Source organism: Triplophysa rosa, linkage group LG1, assembly GCF_024868665.1.
Source record: "Triplophysa rosa linkage group LG1, Trosa_1v2, whole genome shotgun sequence".
Taxonomy (NCBI): domain Eukaryota; kingdom Metazoa; phylum Chordata; class Actinopteri; order Cypriniformes; family Nemacheilidae; genus Triplophysa; species Triplophysa rosa.
The window spans coordinates 24,193,678-24,217,817 of record NC_079890.1 but is presented as its reverse complement, the minus strand read 5'-3'; the positions used below and the strand labels follow the sequence as shown (position 1 = coordinate 24,217,817).

The following is a 24,140-nucleotide window of genomic DNA, read 5'->3' as shown; positions in this document are numbered from 1 at the left end:
ATCTTGTTTTTACAAAAAAATGTTGTAAAAACTTTGCCCATAACTCAGTTTTTCATTAATAGTAGACCGATTACGTCACGGCATTAGCTGAGGCAAAACAAGGGGAAAACTGGAGGTGGCCATTTCAAACCAGCACAGAGTCGCCTACATAAGGAGTTTAAAATATCATCTTGCTGTGTTTTTGAGTGCCAGAATCGACAAAGTAAAGGCTCTAATTTGACATTTTAACACATACCATTACCAGAAAAAACGCCGACAGTTGTAGTTAAACACCATCAAACTAGCGGACTTCACAGAAATGATCACCAAAGATGCTTGTATTTACAACGCACACATCATATCACTTCATAAACTATTGTCTTTTGTAGGGATGGGCATTTTTGATCATATTTCATTTCGAGTACTGGACAGGTTGGAAAAACTAGTACTCGATTAATTGGGTAGCAGGAAGGCTAACATTAGGTCTCCATCCATTTTTCAACCCGTTGCCTCTTGCAGCTCGCCTCACCGAGTGTAAGTCTGTCAGATATTGATTCGTGTTCGGGCTCGTGTCCGATCACTCTCTCTCTTTTCCTCTTTGTTTTTTTTTGCTCGCTCTGCCATGGTGATGGTTTGGAGACTTGCGTTGAACTAGATCGTTTCCTATTATTGTTAGATGTTGTCTAACTTCACCCAGGCTACGAGTAAAGCGTGACGTAAACGTGACGTATGCCGTAAAGCAGGTGATGGGCGGGGCTTGTGAACCTACCCGCGTACCAAAGTTACAAGTGTGATTTCAGCCGATAGAGGGCTGCTTAGGTAGAAGCGGCAGTAAAATTCGTCCAGTTAAGAGTTGTCCCACCACTAAAATAATTTTAGAGAGATTATTTTAAGGTCGAAAAACGGCTCGTTGTTGCTTTAACACTAATAATAATTACTGCTTGCCTTTGTTTTATAGCAGTCACGGAGAGTAGGCCTATAACCAAATTCAGGTGGCCAAAGCGGAAACTAGTTAAAATGCTTAGAAGCAAACTTGACCAATCTAGATCCGAAACAATTATATTGAGAATTCAAATGAAATATCATTTTTTTACAAGTAATTTTTGTTCTCGGACAAGTGAATGACAAGTTTACTTGTCCGAAGGACAACCACATGACAATGCTTAATGTCAAGCCCTGGATGTACTGTACATGCAGGGCCAGTCTCTGTAAGAGAAATAACATTTGCAGTAACATTCTCAAATCAACGGGGAGCTGGAAAACATAGTGGTGTTGTGTGAAAAGGGCTGGCTGTACTTGAATGTTAGAAAATGTAGTGAATATGGTGAAATGTGTCAAATGTTTAAATTATGTTTTGCTTTAAATTGAAAATCGTACTTTATAGCAAAACAAAGGTGTGTGTGTGTGCGTGTGTGTACAGTATTTCATGCTGAATGAGGTAATAGTGTGATTTATTTGTGGTCTTTAGGTTTTGTGTTTCACTATTGTGCTTTTATTTAATTTAGGAAAGCATTTGAACCATGCAATAACTTTGTTGGAATGTGTGGCCTCTTTACTGCTTTCCCCACCTAATGCACTTATTCCCATGCATTAAATATAAAATCAACATTGTGCTACTGCTTGCATTCTTACGTTTGATTTATACCATAAAATCATGGCTTTGCTCATGGTGACATGACTGTTTCCTTCACTGTTTCATAATTTTCTCAGCTCATTCTTACTATATTGTTCTAAAAACATAGGATATTTTTGTGTAAGATAAATACTAAAATTAAGGTTGTTATGGTTGTTATAGTCTCCAGAATCCTTTATATGTTTTTGCAGAATTAAATATGCAGTAAGGTACTCATTAAGCACACAGTATTCTCTGTAAGGTACAAGTAAACTTAATTTAGTGCATAAAAGTTATGTAAATGATGCATGATGGCAAATATAAATTTGATGTTTCTCAATAAAAAGTTTTAATGGCGTTGAAGTATTGTGCATGGCATAGGCAGATTGGTTTCAAATGAGGTCATTTGTTAGTACCAGGTTTTGCTTTTAAAGACAGAGTTGCAGGTGTGTCTTTGAGCTCAAGGCCTTGTATTCTCTCTGGAAACAATTCCAGCGGGGCCAGCAACACACAGAATGGATCACAGAAGTTCGCTTCACTGCCCAGCAATCTTCTGAGAAATTCCATTAGCATTCAAGGACCCACTTTTTCTAGCTGTCACACCTCAAGAGCTTTAGGGAGAATTGGCTCTTTGAGAGTGAGAGTTCAGGCCGAGAGATGAAGGGGTGATTAATAAATACTTGCTTGCTTTCATTCATTCCTTTTTCTACTTCACTGCTTTTGTATTACATTGTTCAGGTTGAATCTACTCTTTTGAATATACAGAATTAGAATTGTAAATTCACTGTCTACAATCTTTTCCACCTTTTGGTTGTGTTCCTTGAATATTTGGTTCATTAGTTTATATATTTAATCTGTTCTAATAGGCTAGTACTTTTTTTACATTTTTAAATAATGTTATTTTATTAATATTTTTAATCATTGAATTTTCATATACATTCTCAAACGTTATCAAGTATTACACTCTTAAAAATAAATGTGCTTAAAAGGTTCTTCACAGCGATGCCAAAGAAGAACCATTTTTGGTTCCACAAAGAACCATTCAGTCAAAAGTTCTTTAAAGAACCATGTCTTTCTTACTTTTTTATCATCTTTTTTTCACCACAAAGAACTTTTTGTGCAACAGAAAGGTTCTTCAGATGTTAAAGGTTCTTTATGGAACCAAAAGGTTCTTCTATGGCATCAAAGAACCTTTTGAAGCACATTTTTTTAAAGAGTGTAGGTTACCCTTTTGAAAAAAAAGGGTGATTATGTCCAAGTTTTTTTTGCAAAGATATATGGACAATGAAGTACTTCTTTATATGGCTGAACTAGAATGCTTTGGCAGCATTAAGGTAAAACAAGCCTTTTAAGGAGTAGTCTGTGAATTTTTAGGGGTTTTATCTTGTTTTTACAAAAAAATGTTGTAAAAACTTTGCCCATAACTCAGTTTTTCATTAATAGTAGACCGATTACGTCACGGCATTAGCTGAGGCAAAACAAGGGGAAAACTGGAGGTGGCCATTTCAAACCAGCACAGAGTCGCCTACATAAGGAGTTTAAAATATCATCTTGCTGTGTTTTTGAGTGCCAGAATCGACAAAGTAAAGGCTCTAATTTGACATTTTAACACATACCATTACCAGAAAAAACGCCGACAGTTGTAGTTAAACACCATCAAACTAGCGGACTTCACAGAAATGATCACCAAAGATGCTTGTATTTACAACGCACACATCATATCACTTCATAAACTATTGTCTTTTGTAGGGATGGGCATTTTTGATCATATTTCATTTCGAGTACTGGACAGGTTGGAAAAACTAGTACTCGATTAATTGGTGGTGGGGCATTAGAGAGTGCGGGTCCCTCATGGTGACAATGAAAAGATTTTACATTGATATAGTTAACACTTATAATTATTAACCATTTTTGAGCAATGCTGCACTTTTGGTGTTTAACAGAGGGCATGTAAATAATGACTTTTTTGCTATTGAAGGGATAGTTCACCCAAAAATCTAAATTCTGTCATGATATACTCACCCTCAAGTGTTTCCAAACCTGTATACATTTCTTTGTTCTGTTGAACACATAGAAATATATTTGGAAGAATGTTAGCAATTTTCAGTTCCGGGACATCATTTACTACCATAGTAGAAAAAATATTGCACATTTTTTTGTTCTGTTGAACACAAAATTAGATATTTTGAAGAATTTAGGAACGCAAACAGTTCTGGGGCATCTTTGACTACCCTGTTAAATATTCCTACTATGGTAGTCAATGATGTCCCAGACCTGAAAATTGCTAACATTCTTCCAAATATCTTTCTCTGTGTTCAACAGAACAAAGAAATGTATACAGGTTTGGAACAACTTGAGTGTGAGTAAATGATGACAGAGAATTTTGATTTTTGGGTGAACTATCCCTTTAATACTGTATATCTTTTAAGATTGAAAGTAATCTTTGACCAGGAATTGTGGAAACGGCTTAGAAAATGCTATAGTGTTTTTTATGCTTATTAAATACAACTACGTGCTACTGCTTTCTGCAGTTTAATATACTGTAAGTAAAATGTTAAAAGTTAAATGTTACACTTGGGGTAGGACTAAATTGTTACATCTTTGTCCTATAACAGGTAGTCAATTAACACCACCCCATGATTTATGAAAATCTGATTAAAGTAATGATCCTGATGTCATAGCAGTTCTCTCATCTGATGTGTTAACATTGAGTTTGCTCCAAAATGGAAGCCCACGACTGCTGCGTGGTGGGCTTTAAAACATGCCTTAGTGTAATTTACGCATCTCTTAAAATCTTGGACTCATTAAGATCTTATTTGTGCAGTGAGGAGAGCAGACAGGTGAATTGCAGTGTGATTTCTGATAGAGTAGTGTGGGGCGGTGCTCCATGCACCCGATCTGAGTTCTTTTTCGTCGTCTCAGAGTCAGATTGTCTCGCTTAAACAGAGATGACCCATTTTCACAGGGGAAACGCTCAATATCCTATTTGGTACTCCACCCCCCCACCCAAGTCAGCAAGTGAGAGAAGAGTCAGGGTTAGCTTGGTATTGTTAATCTATACTGATTAAGCACTTTTCAACACATGGCTTGGAGGCATTGGACATTGATATGATGCTTTTCATATGTTCTCTGTGTATTGTTTTTCCCTGGATTATTTTTATAGCAATTGAATAGAAAGCTTAGATTTGTCCTTCATTCACTAGCCTCATTCTGTCCATTCTCTTTCTCCATCTACATACAGTACACAGGGTGATACTGAAGGATGTAGGTTATATAGAACAGTATTTGTTTTGTGGGTCAGTAAGAATCACAGATAGGTGAAAGGTAAATAAGAGAATCACAATATGCTATTTGTTATATAGCATACAGTACAGTACCAGCTCTGTAGAAATAGATGTGACTCAGATGTAAGTTTATTAAAAAATGAAAATGATATTGTCTCGCTCAATGTTGGTAACCGCACAGTGACGGCACCCATTCACTTGCATTGGTTTTGTGTCCATACGATAGAAATGAATGGGTACAGGCACAATTCGGTTAACCACATTCTTCAAAATATCTTCTTTTGTGTTCTGCAGAAGAAAGTCATACAGGCTTGAAAGCTTCTCTTCAAAGCCATGCCTCGGACTGCCATCCCCTAACATTCTAGGGCCTGCTTTGTGCAATGAAAATATGTCTGTGCTATGGCACATTGATAAGCGTGAGGGTTTTTATTGGGAGGCAGATACAGACCTCTGCAGGACAAACCTAAAACTGCAACTTGAGGTCAAACTGTCCCGCCCTACAATAGACACAATCTCTGCTCACCCCTTACAAGTCCCCCACCCCCTTCACCTCCCAGTCAATGGGACCTGAGCATTTGGAAGAGCTGTAATGGGAAATGGGAGACTTAGGGGGACTCAAGGGGGTACTAAGACCTGCAGATTTTTTCAGCGCTGACTAGATGCTTTTACAGAACTGATTCCTGTAAGGGTGTGATCAAAAGTGAAAAGAGTTCACAATGGTAACAGGTCACAGGAGGAAAAGCTTTGTGTGGTTAATTCAAAGAGCTTGATTGTAGGTCTGTTTTCTATATTGGGCGTTGGATTGACAACATTTTTTTGTATCTTTTTTGCAGTTTTCAGGCTTTTAAAAGGGATAGTTCACCTAAAAATATATTCAGTCATAATTTACTCACCCTCAGATTTATTTTCCCTACTTTGGCAGTAAATGGGGGATGAGATCTGTTGGGTTACTGACATTCTTCCAAATATTTTCCTTTGTGTTTAGCAGAACAAGAAATTTATACAGGTTTGGAACAACCTGAGTGTGAGTAAATGATGATGGAATGTTCATTATTGGGTGAACTACCCTTTTAACTGTGTACACTTAAAGTTATTAGTGTAATCTTTTAATGTTATTAAATATTTTTTTAAAATCAAAGCAACCTTTTCCAGCAATTACACATTTTAATTTTGGGTGAACTTTGTGTTACTTTTTTGTTATTTATTTTTATCAGACTAAACCAGGTTCTGCATCAGTATGCCTTTGTGCAAGTAACCATTCGTCACTCCAGGGTGTTTTAATTTATGCAAAGATGGATCACAATTTTGTTAAAAGCTTTGTAATCTTGGTCTCATCTTACCACAAAATCACTTCCCACATCACTTTTGGATCATTATTATGGTGTTTGGCAAACTGTAGACATTCTTTTACACTGTTCATTTTGAGTAATTGTTTCCTTTGTGCCACCCTCTCAGCTCTTGATATGGTTGATCGGTCCACCTCAGTTCTCTTCTGAAGTCTCAAGCTCTTGCAAACTGATCGTGGGCCTCTGTGTGGCTTCTCTTACATGTCTCTCTCTTGATAACGCAGAAAGTTTTCATACATGACCCTTTCTAGCAGCTTTATAATGATTAAATAAACACTGAGCACTTGTGCATCCAAACACTTATTGTTTTTCCTAATATAGGCATTTGTTTTCCCTGATCTTTAATTTGTCTGGAATGCTTATTAATCTTCACATTGAAAGCTCTCCAGTAGATTCATAACCTGAATATTGATCCTTTAACTTTACTGCCAGACACTGCGGTATTTAATTCGGCTATTCACAGGTTGAGGCCAATAGTGTGACAGTTATGTCCTTGTTAGGGCAATTTTTCTTCAACTGTGACCTGTGCATTATGCAAGCAGCATATTACGGTTTTATATAATGACTGCTTGAAAAGCATTGTTAAAATACATTTCAGTGCTCAGAAATACAAATCGCGGGTATCTACATTTGATAAAACTGATGCTGGAAGAAGTAACTGGAATGCAAACTATTCCCACGTTGAAAGCATTAACAATTCGTACTGTTGTCTGTAGACTGCTCTTTCTGGGTTCATGAAAGGCAGTTGTGTCTATTTAGAGACCTCTTAATGCAGAGAGGTGAAAGGTCAAGATTGAGACCTTAACATTTACAAACTTGCACATCAGCTGGTGACCTCTCAAAACAGTAAACATCTTTGGTGCATGCCACTTCATGTGCAAAAAGGCTTGACAGATCTTCCCAATTTCCCAAATCTGAAGGTTTCAAGTGTGATGGCTGTGATTTAGCATTTAACACTTCTGAGTTGTCATTCAAAACACCTCATGAATAATTCATTGATCAGTGCTGTTTTCAAGTTAAACAAATGGGTGGTCAAGTGGGTGGAAGGCTTGACAGGAAATGTTGTGGCCATTGACTCTTCCACAAAGCTTTTGGGACAATCAATGGTTTATTTATTTTCATTTTTTTATCATTTCATTTAAAAGGATATTGGAGATCCATCAAAGGGGGACTCATCCTCAACATTTATTTAGATTAGTGGACAACCAAATATATGGGCTTTTCAGAGTGGCCAACAATTAAAATATTACCTCAAGGTTACAGCCTTTCAAGTAATATTAGTTAACCTGATGAACAAGACTTTAGAGAGATCATACCGTTATTTTTAAAAGTAGGAATGCTAAATTGTTAAGGGTTGAACAATAGAAAGGAATAAAGACAAATATTTTTTCCTCATCTTCTTTCAGTTGAATACAAAATAACCTGCAAAGCCACTGCAGATGAGGGATAGTTTCCTGAAGAATTAGACACCTTTTGTTATATTGTACACAATATAACAATGCTTTAAGCAATTCACAAATCTTGCTGACCTAGATTTGATAAAATATTTACTGAACATTATCTTTTGTAAAAAAAGGAATAGACCTGTTAGCAAGGCTGAATAATAACCAGAAGTAATTGTATTCCTTGTATTACAAATACTGGAAAACCTAGAGACATTCAACCAATAAAAATATAAACCGTAACTGGCTAATTTTCATTAGCCATGAGAAACATAACAGGCGACATGAAAGACAATATGTTGGTCATTTTTTTCTCCTGATGTTTGTGGTCTCTCACAGTTTAAAACTCTTTTAAGATTTAAAAAAAATATTTTGGTGTGGCCCCAGCTTTAATCGTTTTTGGAAATACTTCAGACAATTTTATAAAGAATAAAAGTTAAATATTTTCATCTTGTACCCTGCATGGCTGGTATGGGAAACATTTTGTTTTTCATTAATATTAAGTGGTAAACAAATACTTTGTTGGTTGAACATTAGGGGGGAAATAAGGAGCAGGGTAATATGAGGAACTAAATTTGATGTGGTGACTGGCTTCAGAACCCACTTTATTTACAGTATAGTCCTTTAGACACAATCATTAAATAACATCAGAAAAATTGTTTTTTTAGAGCCATTGTAATAAGCCATTTATAATGGTAATTTCACTGTTTTATTTGACAGAATTTTTGAAATACGGTGGAAAATTTTCAAATTACAGGAAAAGACTGCAAATGTCAGGTGTAAAATAACAAGAAAAACATGTCACTTTACTTTTATGAAACTATTTATTTTAAGTTTTTCCTGGCGCCCCAGCTGCCGGAATATTGCCACTTTTACAGGATTTTTTACTACAGTGTACACTTTAGTTTAAATTTGATCTACTGTAGTTGAAGCAAACTGACGATTACACAGTTGATATGACAGATATGGTCAGAATCAACATTTAATGCTCTCTGAGCCCGTTTTATTTGCACATCAGTCTGCAAACTGCTGCTGCTTTAAGGAACCTCCCTCTCTTTTTTTGAGAATGAGCAGCATATTCCAAGCCATGCTGTGTTGGACTGCAGCAGAGGACGGGAGAGAGAGAGAGAGAGCGCAATAGTGAGCGTAGAAGAGGAGGGGTTTGGATAGCGGCGAGACGAACTACGTCGCAGCAGGCTGCGACCGACCAGTCAGTGAGCATTCCCTTATCTACCAATGGAATGCAACAGCTGCAGCAGCCTTAGAGTGTGTGTGTTTTTGTGCAAACGTGTTTGTTAAAGGGGGAGGGGGCGGTCGCGGTGGGCCTGCAGGAACCCCCCTGAAAGACCCCCGACTCTCAACCCCCCACGTTCTCGCTCAGCCGGGCTCCTGAAGAGCAGCTCAAGCAAACATAAGTGTGAGAGACTCGTCAGGGCAGCGCACTCCAAACACAGAGTGAGCGAGGGAGAGAGCGAGGAGAGCAGAAAGTAAGGGAAGTGGAGCAGGGAGCCTTGAAGGGAGGTTGAGGAGGTGAGCGAAGGGTGAAAAGGAAGAGAGGCGAGGGAAAGACAAAAGAGAGAGAGAGAGAGAAACGGTGAGGAGAGCGAGAGCGGAGGCAGACGAGAGGGAAATGGCTTCGGAGGAGACCGCTGGAGGAGCTCGTAAAGCCACCAAGAGCAAACTATTTGAGTTCCTCGTTCATGGAGTGGTACGTACCCTCTCAGTGTGTGTGCGTGTGCGTGTGCAGGAGCTCAGCCCCAGACGCCCATGTGTTTGAGTGATAGCAATGAACGGTGACCATGTGAAGGTTATTTCTAGTCCTCCGGATCCCGGCTGTACGCTGCTCTTCTTTTTAAAGCGGAGAGAGAATGAGGGGTGGGAAACGAGGGAGGCGAGCATGTGTCCGCGTGTGGGGAAAAGAGAAAAGGATCAAAGAAAGCAAAAGAAGGCTAAAGGTAGCCACTTTGGTCATTGAAGGCTGCATGCATTTGGCAGCGTGCCTAATGTGACGAGCGTTTTCATTCAAAACAGAAGCCGCTCTGTGACTCAACGCTGGGGGAGAATTATTCTTCTCTTAAGGACACGTTGAGCGCTTTCTTGATAACATCTGTGTAGGTTTTCACACGTGTGATATTTAAAATTTGAGTGTTTTCCGGGATTTGCTTAGCTTCTTGTAAAGTCAATGGCTGTATTAGTCTTAGTACTAGAAATAATAAAACAGAAGGTCATTTTCTTTATGACATTATTCATGGTTTGATGCAGAATAGACACAATACAAATCCATTTATTGTCTGAACCTTTGTTTACAAAGAGTAGCAGTGTAATCTTTTATTTATGATTCGCAAGGCTTTGTCTAGCCAGAGCTTTAGAGAGAAAATCAATTTTAAGTTAAAACAAACTGTATGTAGAACAAGAATAATGCATAAATTCTATACTGGCTGAATGTAAAAAAACTGAAGAGCTTCATTGATCGGTGTCCAGGTTTGATTGTTTTTTTACTACTTTGATATGAACCTTGGCCTTTGCATGGCAAAGGGTTCAAGTATTGCTTCATTTCACACCGAGATAAGTCTTTTCTGATTTTATATCATTTGTTTGTATATAAGCCTTTATTCAATGAAATGACAGTAATCATGAACTCGTGTAGATCACTCCATAAAGGCATTCTGCAACCCGCCTCTGTTTTAATGAACTGCTTTGAGCGGTAACTTTTTAACACCGCTCATGCGTAATAAAGCGCATAGTTTGTGTATCTGAGAAGTGGGTTGTGCTCTAGAAGAACAACATGCTGAGTTGGGATGATGAATGAAGAAAATGATGCCGTTTGCCTCTGCAGACTAATTAACCTTGGCCAAGCACTGATTGTTCCTGGGCAAATGTTTCCCACACCTTATTTTGGCTTCCTCTCCTCTACTGTCCTCTGCTGTGACTGTGGCGTTCTCTTCGCCTTCTCTAATATTTCTGTCTGCACTTACACGTTCTTCTGGATACCTCAGATTTACCTTTGCTTTTGTTACTATCACTGGTCTGATGCAAAGCATATGAAAGTTGTTATGTGCCCTTAATAATATTGCGCTGCAAGTGTGACCAGAGAAATTCTGCTTGTTTGAGCTAAAAGAATGTGGTGGTTCAGCCTTGTTCCCAAGGCAAGGAACAGTATGTGCACATCAAGGTTTGCAATTAAGTCACAGTTTGAGCAGCCACCAGTTTGTACGAAATGAATTTTAAAGTTCTATTTTTGTTCTGTATCAAAGAAAATCTGTCGCCGATAATGCGTCGCCTATTCCACAGTGTAACCGTTTTTTTTAATCTACTGTATGTAAAATGAGGGTGAGGTTGAGTATATTTTCCTCCCTGTGATAAATCACCAAGTGCTGGCATTTCGTTCGCTTTGTGCATATTATGTCTGGGTTTTTATTTTCCGTTTGATCTTCCAGACGCTAGGTGTTGTGTTTAGATTTGGTGTCACTGTATCATTGTTTCACCAGGGTAATGTACTGGTGTGATCTATTATATTAGCCGTCCATTGGCTCTTTTGTTCATTTTCTTGCAGGCGCCCAGTGTTGGTTAATAACAGACCCACTCTTAATGTGTAACTCTGTGGATAAATAAAGATGACCTGCAGGTCATTTCACTCTAGGAGTGGAAACTCTCATTCCAGTTAGTTCTCTACTAAATTTCTACCATGGTAAAATACTGGTGAGAAAGATATAAGGATTATACCCTTAAGGTTAATAAAATAAAGACAAAATTACAGTTAGAAATGAAGTAATATGTCAAGAAAAAGTCAGCAGTCACTTTGACTCTTACCCCATTTTGGTCGTTGCTTCAAACAACAAAGAGTCTTGTGCAATATTGTGAAGCATACCATCGCAATATGATTTTGAAGTAATCAAACTTGGATTTAAAAATTGTATTTTGCATTTGTTCCAGACATGCAAAAATGTAAACATTTGCTGTAACTCACGGGCAGGGCTCGAGTGAGATAATGTGGTTATCGAGGTCTGTCCAGATGTCAGATGCACATTTGTCATATAAACTGCAAGCAAAGAAGCTCCAGAGAGACATTTGTGTAGTCAAGCAAAAGAAAGTGTTTATCACCAGGACTCGAGCAAATCACTCAAAGTTGATGGACAGCTCAAGCATTTCCAGTCTCTCTGAAGTGTTAATCCGCACGAAGTGACTGCTGGAAAATATTTAGAAAAAAATGTTTTCTGTCCTAGCTGCTTTTAAATTCATATTCAAAGTGATTGTGGAACAAAGCAGTCAGCACGGGACAATAGTTGTTTGAAACTATTTTAAGTGTTCGATTTCACATTTAGGGACACGTTTTTTGTTGTGTTGTATTTATGGGCGAGTCCAAATAAATGTACTCTTTCATTTCATTTTATAAAACTGACTCAAAATTTTGATGGGATGAGAAATGTTCAAAGCCACTGTAAAATAACACACACCGCCACCACACATTCTACATTAGTGCGGCATATTGCGGATGTACATCTGCAAACCCACAACTACAGTTAGGATAATAAACCATATTGCTTTGTGAAATAATTGATTATTATGATCATTATTATTAATAAATTCAACTGCATGTTGTGTCTATGAACAGCTTCTATGGCTTTTGTGACTTAGATTTCTCCTGTTGGGTTTCTGTATTGATGTGAGGGTGAAACTGTTAGCCAGCAGCAGACAGAGGAAATGCTTCGCTGCAGCATTCAGGGAATTAAAGAAATGTTTCAACTAACCAACTGCATGCCTCTATTAAATGCTAAATATCTCATTGAAAGTCATTGTCTTACATTGCAGCGCAACTCAAAACTCCACAGCAGTGTAATCTCCAAACTTACAGACAAAATAGAGATCACCTAAAGTACAGCTTTAATAGGTACATCACGTTCACTTCCTTTTTGCAGCCATACCATTAAAAACAGTATTTGTATCAGCAGATTGTGGTTTCTCTCGCACATTCGTACCACATTTCACATACACATTATTTAAATGTAAAGCCTGTTTAACTCCATTGTAATGAAGTTTCTCATATGCACTGACACATGGTGACAGTTATAGTGTTTAACTCAACGAAGTCATAAGATTTGCCATTACAATATACACAATATACAATATACATAGGAGCTTTTCAAAATTGTGTCCTTTTTCAGAGTTCTTTGCAAAATGATACAAAGCATCACCTGAAACGTTTCAGTCACAATTTGATGTGGTTTGATGACTCTGATTCACAAAACAAATGTAGTGAGTGCGTCATTTATTCACGTCTAGAGTACAGATAGTTTGGGAAGGAATTGTCAATATTGCAGTAGCAAGTAGCGTTTGAGTCATGCTTTACAATGTACCTCAACACACACACAAATTCTGTCATCATTTACTCACCCTCAAGTTGTTACAAATCTGTATAAATGTCTTTGTTCTGATGAACACAGAGAAAGATATTTGTAAGAATGCTTGCAACCAAACAGTTCTTGACTACCACAGTGGGAAAATTTGCATTATACATTTCTTTGTTCTGTTGAACACAAAAGAAGATATTTTGAAGAATGTACAAAAGCAAACCGTTCTGGGGCACTTTTGACTATTATTGTAATTTTTCCTACTATGGTAGTCAATGGTGGCCAAGAACTGTTTGGTTACAAGCATTCTTCCAAATATCTTTCTCTGTGTTTATCAGAACAAAGAAATGTATACAGATTTGGAACAACTTGAGGGTCAGTAAATAATGATAGAATTTTCTGGGGGGTTGAACTGTCGTTTTAATCGTGTTTCTGTAGTTGGTAGAGCATTGTGTGTTAGTAACGCAAAGGTTGTGGGTTTGATTCTCAGGGAACACAGATAAAAAAATTATACCTTGAATTCTAAATCGACTAAGATACAAGCGTCTGCCAAATCCATAAATGTAGCTTTGCTCCGGACTGTTGCTAAGGCACATTTTCCTCTTTTCATTTCATTTCAGTCCCCCTGCCTGCCCTTTTGACCACTGTTTGTGTATTTGTGTGTTTGCTCTGTCACACAATGCCATACCTTTGGCACGCTCTCACAGATAATCTGTACAGATCAACATCATGATTCTGGTCCTGACTGTGGAATCACTGAAGTCTTGCCGTCATTATACTTTCACCAGCCCGTTCCTCTTATATGCCGTTTCTTGCTCATGTTACGAGTTTGGATGTGTGCTGTCATGAGGAACGTTCTTTTTCATCCATCAGTTGCATTGCCACGCTCCCTTTACACCCAATAGCTCTGTCACTCTAAACAGCATTTTAATTTGTCTTTTCTTGGCAGACAAATTTTTACAGCTCGCAAGCAATATTATGTTGCCAGTTACTTCAGCAAATAGCTAAGGGTGCAACTTTAGTAACAAGACAAAACCAAAAAAGGTCATTAGAAACATAGTTAAAAGAGTTTGTAGCGCTATCTGGAATAGGGTCATTCTTCATTTGGGGTGGCAAATGAGAGGCAGAAATTGTAAAAATGCTTGCTTGTTTTCTTTTAATAAAGTGTATTGCTATGCATTTAAAATTAGTTTAATATGCTATATCCATTGAAATTGAAACTTAATAACATTTTGATTTTTAAATCATTTTAATCAAACACTGGTGAAACAACCATTTTTATTCATTTATTTACTATAGAGTTTAGCCATAATCCAGACTTTTCTAAAATGGAGGCTGCCATCATGATGATTTCAAGATCAGGGGACATTTTGGAAATATTAGGTGTATTTATCAAAATTTTGATTAGAATATGTCAAATCTGCAAGTTATCAACATAACACCACAGACACTAATAAAGTGTGACACATGAAATTGTCAGAAATGTAGCTACCTTTAAGAAAAATATAAGAAAGAATGTACTCACCATGCACCCCTCAGATCAACCAGCACCTGCAATGACCTTTACACATAGGAAGTAGTCCAAATAGATGTCCCCCTTTTCTTAAAGGGGCGACATCCATTGTTGTGACACCACAGACATGATTTTGGGGAACACCACATTTTTCTTAGATATTACAAAACATGTTAAATATAATCTATATTCACAATTTAACCACTTTATTTGTGTAAAAAATGTTATATTGTTGCAATTACATTCCATGATACCTCTCTGAGGTATGGTGGAAACATGCATATTTTGTTACAAATGCAATCCCTCATACTCAAATAAGTATTTTAAAACAAAAATGTAACCATTAATAGTGCACAAATTGTGTCTATCCTACAGAATACAAACATGCAAACATTTTATAATTTATTGTTATTTAAAGTTTATTTGAACTGTTGTAACGTAGAGGGACACCACTTGCCACCACAAATGAAGAATGACCCAATAGCTGAAATATTGCTGAATATTAACAGGCAAAGTAACTATTAATGCTTTTCTAGAAACAGCATTTTATTTCCAGTAAACTTAAACCAGTTTTCTGTTAAAAAAAATCTTAAAATTTTATTGCTACTTTGTTTTCAGTTTCATCACAGTCCTTCAGATGCGCTGCTTTTTAAAGTCTCATTTATTAATATTTTTTATGTCATGTTTTAGTGTAACTCTTTTGTATTCTGTACCATTACTTGCATTAAGGAACTGCATTTGGTACCTCCTTGTACTTGATGCTAAATTCTTTGAAATATTTATTTACCTCTGACATCTTGGCAACACCATGTTCCATGTTTGGTGTAATCCTCATTTATTTATTTATTAGTTACTTGTCTGTTACTGTTTGATGTATTCTTTAAAATATTTATTTATTGACCTGTTCCATTTAATAGTGATGTTACTAATCTAGAATTCACTCTCACCTCTTCATACCTGGTATGTGAATTGAAATAGTTGGCTGAAATAGAGTTAGCTGTGGATAAAAATCCAAATTTTCATTTAATCAGAATTTCTAGATGTGTTGTGGCCATTGCAGTCAAGTGTCTGTTGAATTTCAACAAAATCAAACTTCTGTACTGACCTAAAGTCATCCAACAGCAATGTGAAAGACTAACAGCATGACAAGACACATGAAAACTGATCAAAATTGAGGTTATTATATATATATATATTTTTTTTTAAATATATGTACAGATATAACTGTTGTATTGCTTAAAAGTGAATATGAGCTTTTCTTTGCCGTATTTGAGGTCTGAAAAAATACAGAGCATCTGTTCTGATATCTGTTCTGTTTTCATTTTCTGCAAATAAATGCAAATAGAAACAATATTTTGATTTGAAATTTGGGGGGAAATATTGTAACTAGTTCAGAGAATGAAACAATTATCATTTTACCTAAACACATACCTATAAATAGTAAATTCAGAAAAACTGAAAAGAATTTTGAAAGGGTCTCTTAATTTTTTCCGCAGCTGTATGTTCTAAATATAATGATCCTAGTTCATTCTAACATAAGTTATAGAGCAACTCGCCAATAAATGTAATTAGATAAATTACATTAGATAAAAGATAAAGCTGCATGAGTGTAGTCAGTCAAACCTTAAACACACACCACCTGCTTTCTGGACAGGAACTGGCACAAATGTGATGGTGACATGACTAGAGGCTTGTTCGTCATTTGTTCAGTGTCCTGAGCTGTTAATGTAGACGACACAAGTGTTAAACAGATTGTGTTGTGCAGTTGCTGTTAAGAAAGGTAACAGCTGCTGCTGCTGCTGCTGTGGTAGTCTGTTGGATCTAACATTTACAACTTTTTACAAATGTCTCACACCTAGTAGCTAATATTTTGTTTGTTTAAAAGTAAAGTAAATACTTTTTTCATACCATATGTGATTGAAAAAATGTTTTTGTGGCCCCTTTACAGCGGCCTGGCATGCCATCAGGGGCACGGATGCCTCACCAGGGGGCACCAATGGGGCCTCCAGGACCACCATATGGAGGAAGCCCCACAGTACGGCCTGGACTCAACAATCAGGCCATAGAACCCAGTCGTAAACGACCCGCTCCTTCACAGCAGCAGAGTCACCAACAGCAAGCCGTACAGAATCGAAACAGGAAGTGAGTATAATACGACATACTTATTAAGGAAGCCTAATAATAATGTTATTATTACACCCTCATGTAATTCCAAAACTGTACAAACTTTTAGTTTTGAATGATGATTATGTATATTGCTCCTGTTGATTTAATGGTAAAATATCTTCCTCTCAAAAGAATTGTGTCTCAAAACAGAATGACCTGATCTTGACTGACACAAGACTTGATAACTAGCGAATAAATGGGATGAAGAAAAGTCAAATAAAGGGGCAAACATCTGTTGCTTTGATGGCTGTATCGATGTAAATTGCAGGATGTTTAAGCTAGTTTTACATGTGCTCTAACCAAGCATGACTTAAGTGCTAAAAGATATATCATCCATTTAAATTCAACCGATCGCACAAGCTGCAAGCAAATAATACTTTAGCCCCTCTCGTTTGTCCAAAATACAATTCCACACGTCAAATACCTGCTGGTATTGTCACATGTGAACAAACAGTTTGCTTGTCTCATCATGCAAAACAGATGCATTTCCCTTTTAGGCATCTTTTTTGTTATCTGCATGGTTATTTCTATGGTGCTGTTTTGTAGCAGTGAATTGATGTAATTCTAGCAGTCTTATTAGATGACTTCACATTACAAATGACATTGTCGCCATGTCTGTTTATTCTTTACCTCGTTGGGATTCTTTCGACATTTCCATTTTAATTGGGGTCAGTCTCTGGTCATAAATCACCAGTTCCATTAACATGTCTCTGTGGCATATACGTCGCTTTATGGTTTATGCAATGGGCTCTATGCACATGTGACTTCCGCGTTTAACGCAAGAACTCTCAGCAGTTTCCGGCTGGGGAGAGTTTAAGCAAAGGGAACTGGGAAACTGAGAAAATAGTTACATTTAGCAGATGTGGTATATAGAAGTGGCGTTCTATCGTATTTGAATGTTATAACGACTTGTAAACGTATGAAAGTATAATTTCAAATATGGTAGAACAGCACTTCTATATACCACTAAGGTGTGCCGCAATATACATCATCTGCTAAATTTAACTATTTTCTCAGTTTCCCATTTCTCTCTGCTTTAAGTCTCCCTAACCGGAAACTGCCGAGGGTTCTTACCGTGAAACTCTGAAGTAACATGTGCATATAGCCCAATGCTGTTTAAAGCAACAACGAGCCATTTTGGTGTGTGGTTACCCCATGTGGATAAGCGCAATTGTCTGAAACGTGTGTCGTAAATACTGTCACAAAGTTTCCCCGTTGTCAGCTCAATACATGTGAATTTGTTTACAAAGCTGATGTAACCGGCGTACGTGCATAACTGGTCTGAGCTACGGAATCTGCACATTTTTACCACAAAACGTTTATTGTGGTTTGATTAATAACAAATAAGCTCAAAAGTACAGGAGTGTAAGAAAAGTGTACATATAACACTTACAAATCCAGTAGCAGGACCGCTAGGTCTCCATCAGTTTTGCAACCCGTTGCCTCTTTCAGCTCGCGCCACCGAGTGTAAGCCCATCCTCTTTCTTTTCTTCTCTTTCTCCGACAAAACCCTCTTTGGTTTTTTTGCAGGCTCTGCCATGGTGAGGGTTTGGAGACTTGCGTTGAACTAGATGGTCTCTTATTGTTAGATGTTGGCTAACTTCACCCAGGCTATGAGTAAAACGTGACGTATGCCGTAAAGCAGGTGATGGGCGGGGCTTGGGATCCTACCCGCAAACCAAAGTTACAAGTGTGATTTCAGCCGATAGAAGGCTGCTTAGGTAGAAGCGGCAGTAAAATTTGTCCAGTTAAGAGTTGTCCTACCACTAAAATAATTTTAGACAGATTATTTTAAGGTCGAAAAACGGCTCATTGTTGCTTTAAGTTATAGTTCAGTTGATTAGTCTCAGTCTGCTGGCCTGTCATCTGACAGTTATATTGTCCCTCTCTTTCTCTCTGAATCAGCTGGATTGATTTACACACACTTGCTCACTCTGTCTTTCGACCTTGTCTGACACATTTGTGTAACATTATCTTGTACTGTCTACAATGGTGCTGTCTAGCATCAAACTAATCAATGCAATAGATTTGTGTGTGTGTGTGTGGTTGTGAGTAATAGCAACAGATGCTGTATCCCTAGCTCTGCGGTTTATTTTTCACCCTCATGTTGTCTTTCTGTGCATTCAGCTTTTTGTAATATTTTTCATCATATTCAGCATTGTGGACTGAATTAGACTCGCACACACAAACAAATGCACCTGCAACACATGCCAACTGGCTCAGTCCGCTCTAATAAAGGACCCTTCAAATGCTATCAACTCATAGGAAGCCTGTGGGATTTTCTGGACCAAATGAGATGCCAGGGAGGCAGATGGACATGAGAGAGACCCAATCAGATCCCACACTTGGATTAAAGTAGGAGTTTACTCTGCTGCATGATGGATTTGACACGTTTTGATCCCACCCTTGACCCTTTACCCCACCACATTCCCCTAAGCCCATGTTGTTTCCAAGGACGTGTCTACTGTAATTATCCACAGACAGGATTTTTTCCCTTCACTCATGATTTACCACAAGCTTGTTTGATTTGTGTCAGAGATTCGTACAGCATAGTTTTAATTCAGTTGTAGAGACAGGCTGTCAGTTTATTAGACATAACAATTGAGTCAGAGATGACCAATAATATTTGAAATGCAGTGTGTAAAAGATTACATATTGCTGTATTAGCATGGAAGTGCATGCATGTCCTGTTGCATGGCATGATATGAGAGCTTGTTTTATACTTTTAACATCTTAAGCCCATTGCACATTGAGTCTGAAATTTGCTTCCGAAATTTCCGCACATTAAAAAATAAATACGACCTCACATTGTGTCAATCACATTTACACACTGCCTCCTATATTTTTGTCCATCATAAAAAATTCGGACCGGGTTCGATTTTCTGCGTTTTTCGCATCCGTCAAGCATTTTGTGTGGCCTTTTATAACAATTCGGACACGAAAAAACGCATACGAAAATTTCGGACTGTATGTGCAAAGACCTTTACTGTAACATACTTCAAAATAGCTCACGTTGGAATGTTTGAGTTGTGGTCAAAGAAAACCAAAGTGTGCTAATATATTTTTATTATCGTTTTATCGGTGGTTCTCAACTCTGGCCGACGCGAGATCCATTTTCCTGCCAACCCTGATAAAACACACCTGAACAAGCTAATCAATGTCTTGAAGAATAGACGCGTAAAATTTAATCTATGTACTGCAACAGCAATTCAAGTGCAGACTGCTCTGTATCTGTGCAGATCTGCATCAAGTTGAACGCGTCTATTCTTCAAGACGTTGATTAGCTTGTTCAGGTGTGTTTTATCAGGGTTGGGGCTAAACGCGGCAAGAAAATGGATCTCGCGGGCCAGAGTTGAGAACCACTGGTTTATATCTACAGCCGCAGGAAAAAAATTCCTTACATTTTCTTTTATTTAATTATCATTTTGTGGCCATTCCAGTCCATTGTCTGTCGAATTTCAACAAAATCAAACCTTAGGAGTGACATAAAGTCATCCAACAGCAATGTGAAAAACTGACAGCATGACAAGACACATGAAAACTGTGATAAAAATTTAGGTTATCACATAATTAAAAAAAAATTTTTTTATCTAAATATATGTACAAATATTACTGTTGTGTTCCTTAAAAGTGAATATGAATTTTGTTGTCTTTGCAGTATTTGAGGTCTGAAAAAGTACAGAGTGCCTTTTCTGTTATTTTGACCTGTTTCTCCAGTTTTCATTTTCTGCAAATAAATGCAAATAGAAACTATATTCTTGTTTGAAATTTGGGAGAAATATTGTTAATAGTTCATAGAGTAAAACTAAAATGATCATTTTACCTAAAACGCAGACCTATAAATAATTAATTCAGAAAAACTGAACATCGAAAATGAAAATGAAATGATTTCTTATTTTTTTCCGTGGCTGTATATACAATTTGCATTTAAAATGCTTTAGTCAACATTTATTTGAATGCCCTGTAGTACTTTAATATGGTGATGGTCACCCAAATGGCTTCTGCTTTTCTTTATATAGCATTTTCTTTACATAGCATCAGTGATGTAGAGGAACACCTGCCACATATGATATCCAAATGTTTAATTCAGTTAATAAAATAATGTGAATTACCCTTCACATTTTCAACATAACAAACAGGACCTTTATCATCATTAGTTTCCACAGAAAAGGCAATACAACATATCTAACTAGTAGTTTGCACAATGGTCTTTTGTGAAATAGGACAAAAAAGAACGAGTCGTTTTTAATGTGCTAGAAGACGTAAAAGAACTTTCCACATATGTGCACAACACACAGCATATTGACACACCTGACTGCACGCTGTGTTTAGGTCCCCTGAATCTGTGCTGCTTGCCAAGCTTAAACTTTTGAAGTTTGAGAGCGTTCTCGTAACTTTCTATGTGCCAATGGTTGCCAACACCATCTGGACTGGCGTTGCGCACACGCACGCTCCCGCACCGGCTTTCCCGCATCCTGGACCAGCCCCAGAATTTTAGCAGATGTCCCGGGTGCTCCACTGTCAGTCTCCATAGTAACATCTAGGTTTTTCTCTGCCTTTCTCCTCCATTTCCCCTTTCTCCCTCTTTCTGTAGTGCCAAGAGGAGGAAGATGGCTGATAAGATCCTTCCACAAAGGGTGAGTATGAGATTGGAGCCTTTTCATTGCTTTCATTGGTTTTTCTAGTTATAAGTGTGTGCAAATGTGCACGGATAAAGATGCAAAGACGTGTGTGGCTCTCGGCCTTTTCAAGGGGCGGAATCCACTACCAAGCAGGCGATACGAAGGGAGGGTTTTTGCATTCACTCATTGTTTTTCGACAATCTGAAATGATCTCAATGCAATATCTAATGATCTAGAGATCATTGTAGATTCCACAGGTGTGTCAGGATGCTATGTATAATCTCAAAATGCACTGTACTTATATAGCAGCATTACTGCTGTGCTTCCATGGTTGATTTAAATCAATTGTTTATCAATCAAATTCTGAAATGTGCATTGTGTTTTTTAAAGTCACTGTGTCACTACGAGTTAATTGTGTTAGATAAGATAAGCAACAGTATGTGAGTGTTATCAGGACGTATAGATATGACCGCAATGGAGACACCAGATGCATTAGTCATTGACAAAACACTCAGTCTATTATCAACAGAATACTCGACAGAGTAGAAAGAGAGAGAGACTAATGACCAGGATTGTTAGAATTGCTTTACTGTTCACGTTCTTATAAAAATGAGGTGGTATTAAATTATTTTATTAGATTCGTGAGCTCGTCCCAGAGTCCCAGGCTTATATGGACCTGTTGGCATTCGAGCGTAAATTGGACCAGACCATCATGCGCAAACGGGTGGACATCCAAGAAGCACTTAAGAGACCCATGAAGGTATTTTCCATTATCATGATCTGTATTTTCAGTCTTAACTTAATAAGGTTTATGCTAAGCTAAATCCATTTAACCAGCTTTATGATCTGTTTACTTACATTAACCTGTATAACATGCTATTTAAAATACTTTGCAATTTATAGATATCTACAAAACAACAGCCTCTTAAATTCATTTAATTATTTTAACTTGACTAAAAATATTTGATTACACACCATGAAAAGAGGCCAAATATTTGATATGTAAACCTGTTTATTCTTTTTTTATTGATTATCTTTTGGTTTTGACCAATTACTACCACAATCACCTCTGTGTGTTCACCTTGAGACTGTTAATATACTAGATACATCATGTGCATCAAAACACTTATTAGGTCTTTTTCTCTTTTTAAGCAAAAGCGAAAACTGCGTATCTACATCTCCAACACCTACAACCCTGCAAAGCCTGATGCTGAGGATTCTGAAGGCAGCATTGCATCCTGGGAGCTACGAGTGGAGGGAAAATTGCTGGATGATGTGAGTCAAATGTGGATTTCAGTCAATATGTGCACGGCGCAAATATTTATAGGCTTTATGAATTCTCTACTTTTACTGTATAACATTGTAAGGGCGGTGCCTTTTACGGTAAATTCACAGTTGGTTCATTTCCATTTAGGCATTTAACAGATGCTTTTATCAAAAGAAAACAAAACGATTAAAGTTCTCTTAAAGGGATAGTTGACCCCCCTAAAAAACACCTTATATCATTTATGCACCACGTCTTTTAAAAATTACTCTTTCTTGGAACACAAAAGAAGATATTTTGAGAAATGTCTCAGGGGTTTTGTGGCCATCCAGTGCTGTTTGGTTATCAGTGTTCATCAAAATATCTGATGAATAAATGATAAAAGAATTTTCATATAAACAAAAAATTCAACATTACACATTAAAATGATTTCGGTACATGGAGTGCTTATGAACCCTCACTGAGGCTCTGAGAAATGTTTGACCATGTGCTTTTTGTCCAGTGACATCACATCTTGTGAATGGCAGCTATGTACATTTTTAACTACTGAAGTTAAATTTACACTCACAGACTCCAAGTCTTGACCACAGAGATGTGCCTCATTTACCAATGAAATCACTTTCCTCTCTCCATCCAAACATATGTGCCAGAAAGTTCTGTGGCTCCATTTAGTTATTTTCTTTATGCTTTTGATAGTTGTGTGCCTGCCCCAACAATGCATATTCAAAAAGAATGCAACTAAAGCTTCATCAGCAGCATTTGATGTGCTTGTTTAATACAACAAAATAATTTCAACCTATTCTGCAGTTTGTCAAAAAAAAGACCAAAAAAAGCTTACTGTCATGTTCTTTTAATTAGACTGGTGTGATAGAATAATTTACCATCGCAGTCTGTGCAAAATAATTTTCTTAAGGATTAAAAAGTTAAAACTGACTAAAGTTAATTTAAAAAGTAAACCTGCTTAGTTGGCATCTGCACAATGACACCAGGAAGACACTTGACATAACCAGTTTTATACCACGGGGCTGCTGAATGCTTCAATCTGATTGGTTGACAAACGTTCTATGGGTATGCATTAACTTTCAGTAAATGTTCCAGGTCTGCTGACCGCATTACAGTTCCATGTCACTTTGCCAAGTTTAAAGTCACCATGCAATCAAACAGGAAAATTCTAAGTGTTTTACACAGTGTTGCAGTGATTATTATAAATGATTTATCCGTGCACACCATTATTATTTTTTTAATTAATCTGCACTTGTAATCTTTAATCAAAAACGTTACGCTCCTCTCCCCCTCTCAACAACAAATCTTCACCACATGGCGTCAGCAACAAAAAAGAGGTAGGACTATACTCACTGTCCAATGGCTATGCACTGTAAAACATCTAGAATCTTCCTGTTTGATTGCATGGTGACTTTAAACAGCAGAAAGGTTATAGTGTAGCCTACAGGCCATCGACGCACACAGCACCCTGCTATTGATCTGACGTTTATAATGTCAACCTTTACTGTTAATGGAAACGTGTGCAAATTTCGTTTCAATAAACAAAGCATTTCAAAAACAA

The 24,140-nt window shown here is 37.4% G+C and overlaps 1 protein-coding gene across 3 annotated transcripts in view; it reads left to right on the top strand.

The window, feature by feature from the left end:
* Window positions 1-24,140, top strand: part of smarcd3b (SWI/SNF related, matrix associated, actin dependent regulator of chromatin, subfamily d, member 3b) — a 40,102-nt gene that overhangs the window by 6,097 nt on the left and 9,865 nt on the right. The window contains exons 1-6 of one of the 3 annotated variants that reach the window (XM_057343080.1): window positions 8,788-9,371; window positions 16,473-16,666; window positions 18,956-19,045; window positions 21,285-21,327; window positions 21,950-22,072; window positions 22,465-22,587. In XM_057343080.1, coding sequence (XP_057199063.1) covers window positions 9,294-9,371; window positions 16,473-16,666; window positions 18,956-19,045; window positions 21,285-21,327; window positions 21,950-22,072; window positions 22,465-22,587 — 651 coding nt within the window. In that variant the 5' untranslated portion in view covers window positions 8,788-9,293. Of the gene's footprint in view, window positions 1-8,787; window positions 9,372-16,472; window positions 16,667-18,955; window positions 19,046-21,284; window positions 21,328-21,949; window positions 22,073-22,464; window positions 22,588-24,140 lie in introns of those variants that run through there. The other 2 variants (XM_057343086.1, XM_057343091.1) reach the window with 2 other exon arrangements.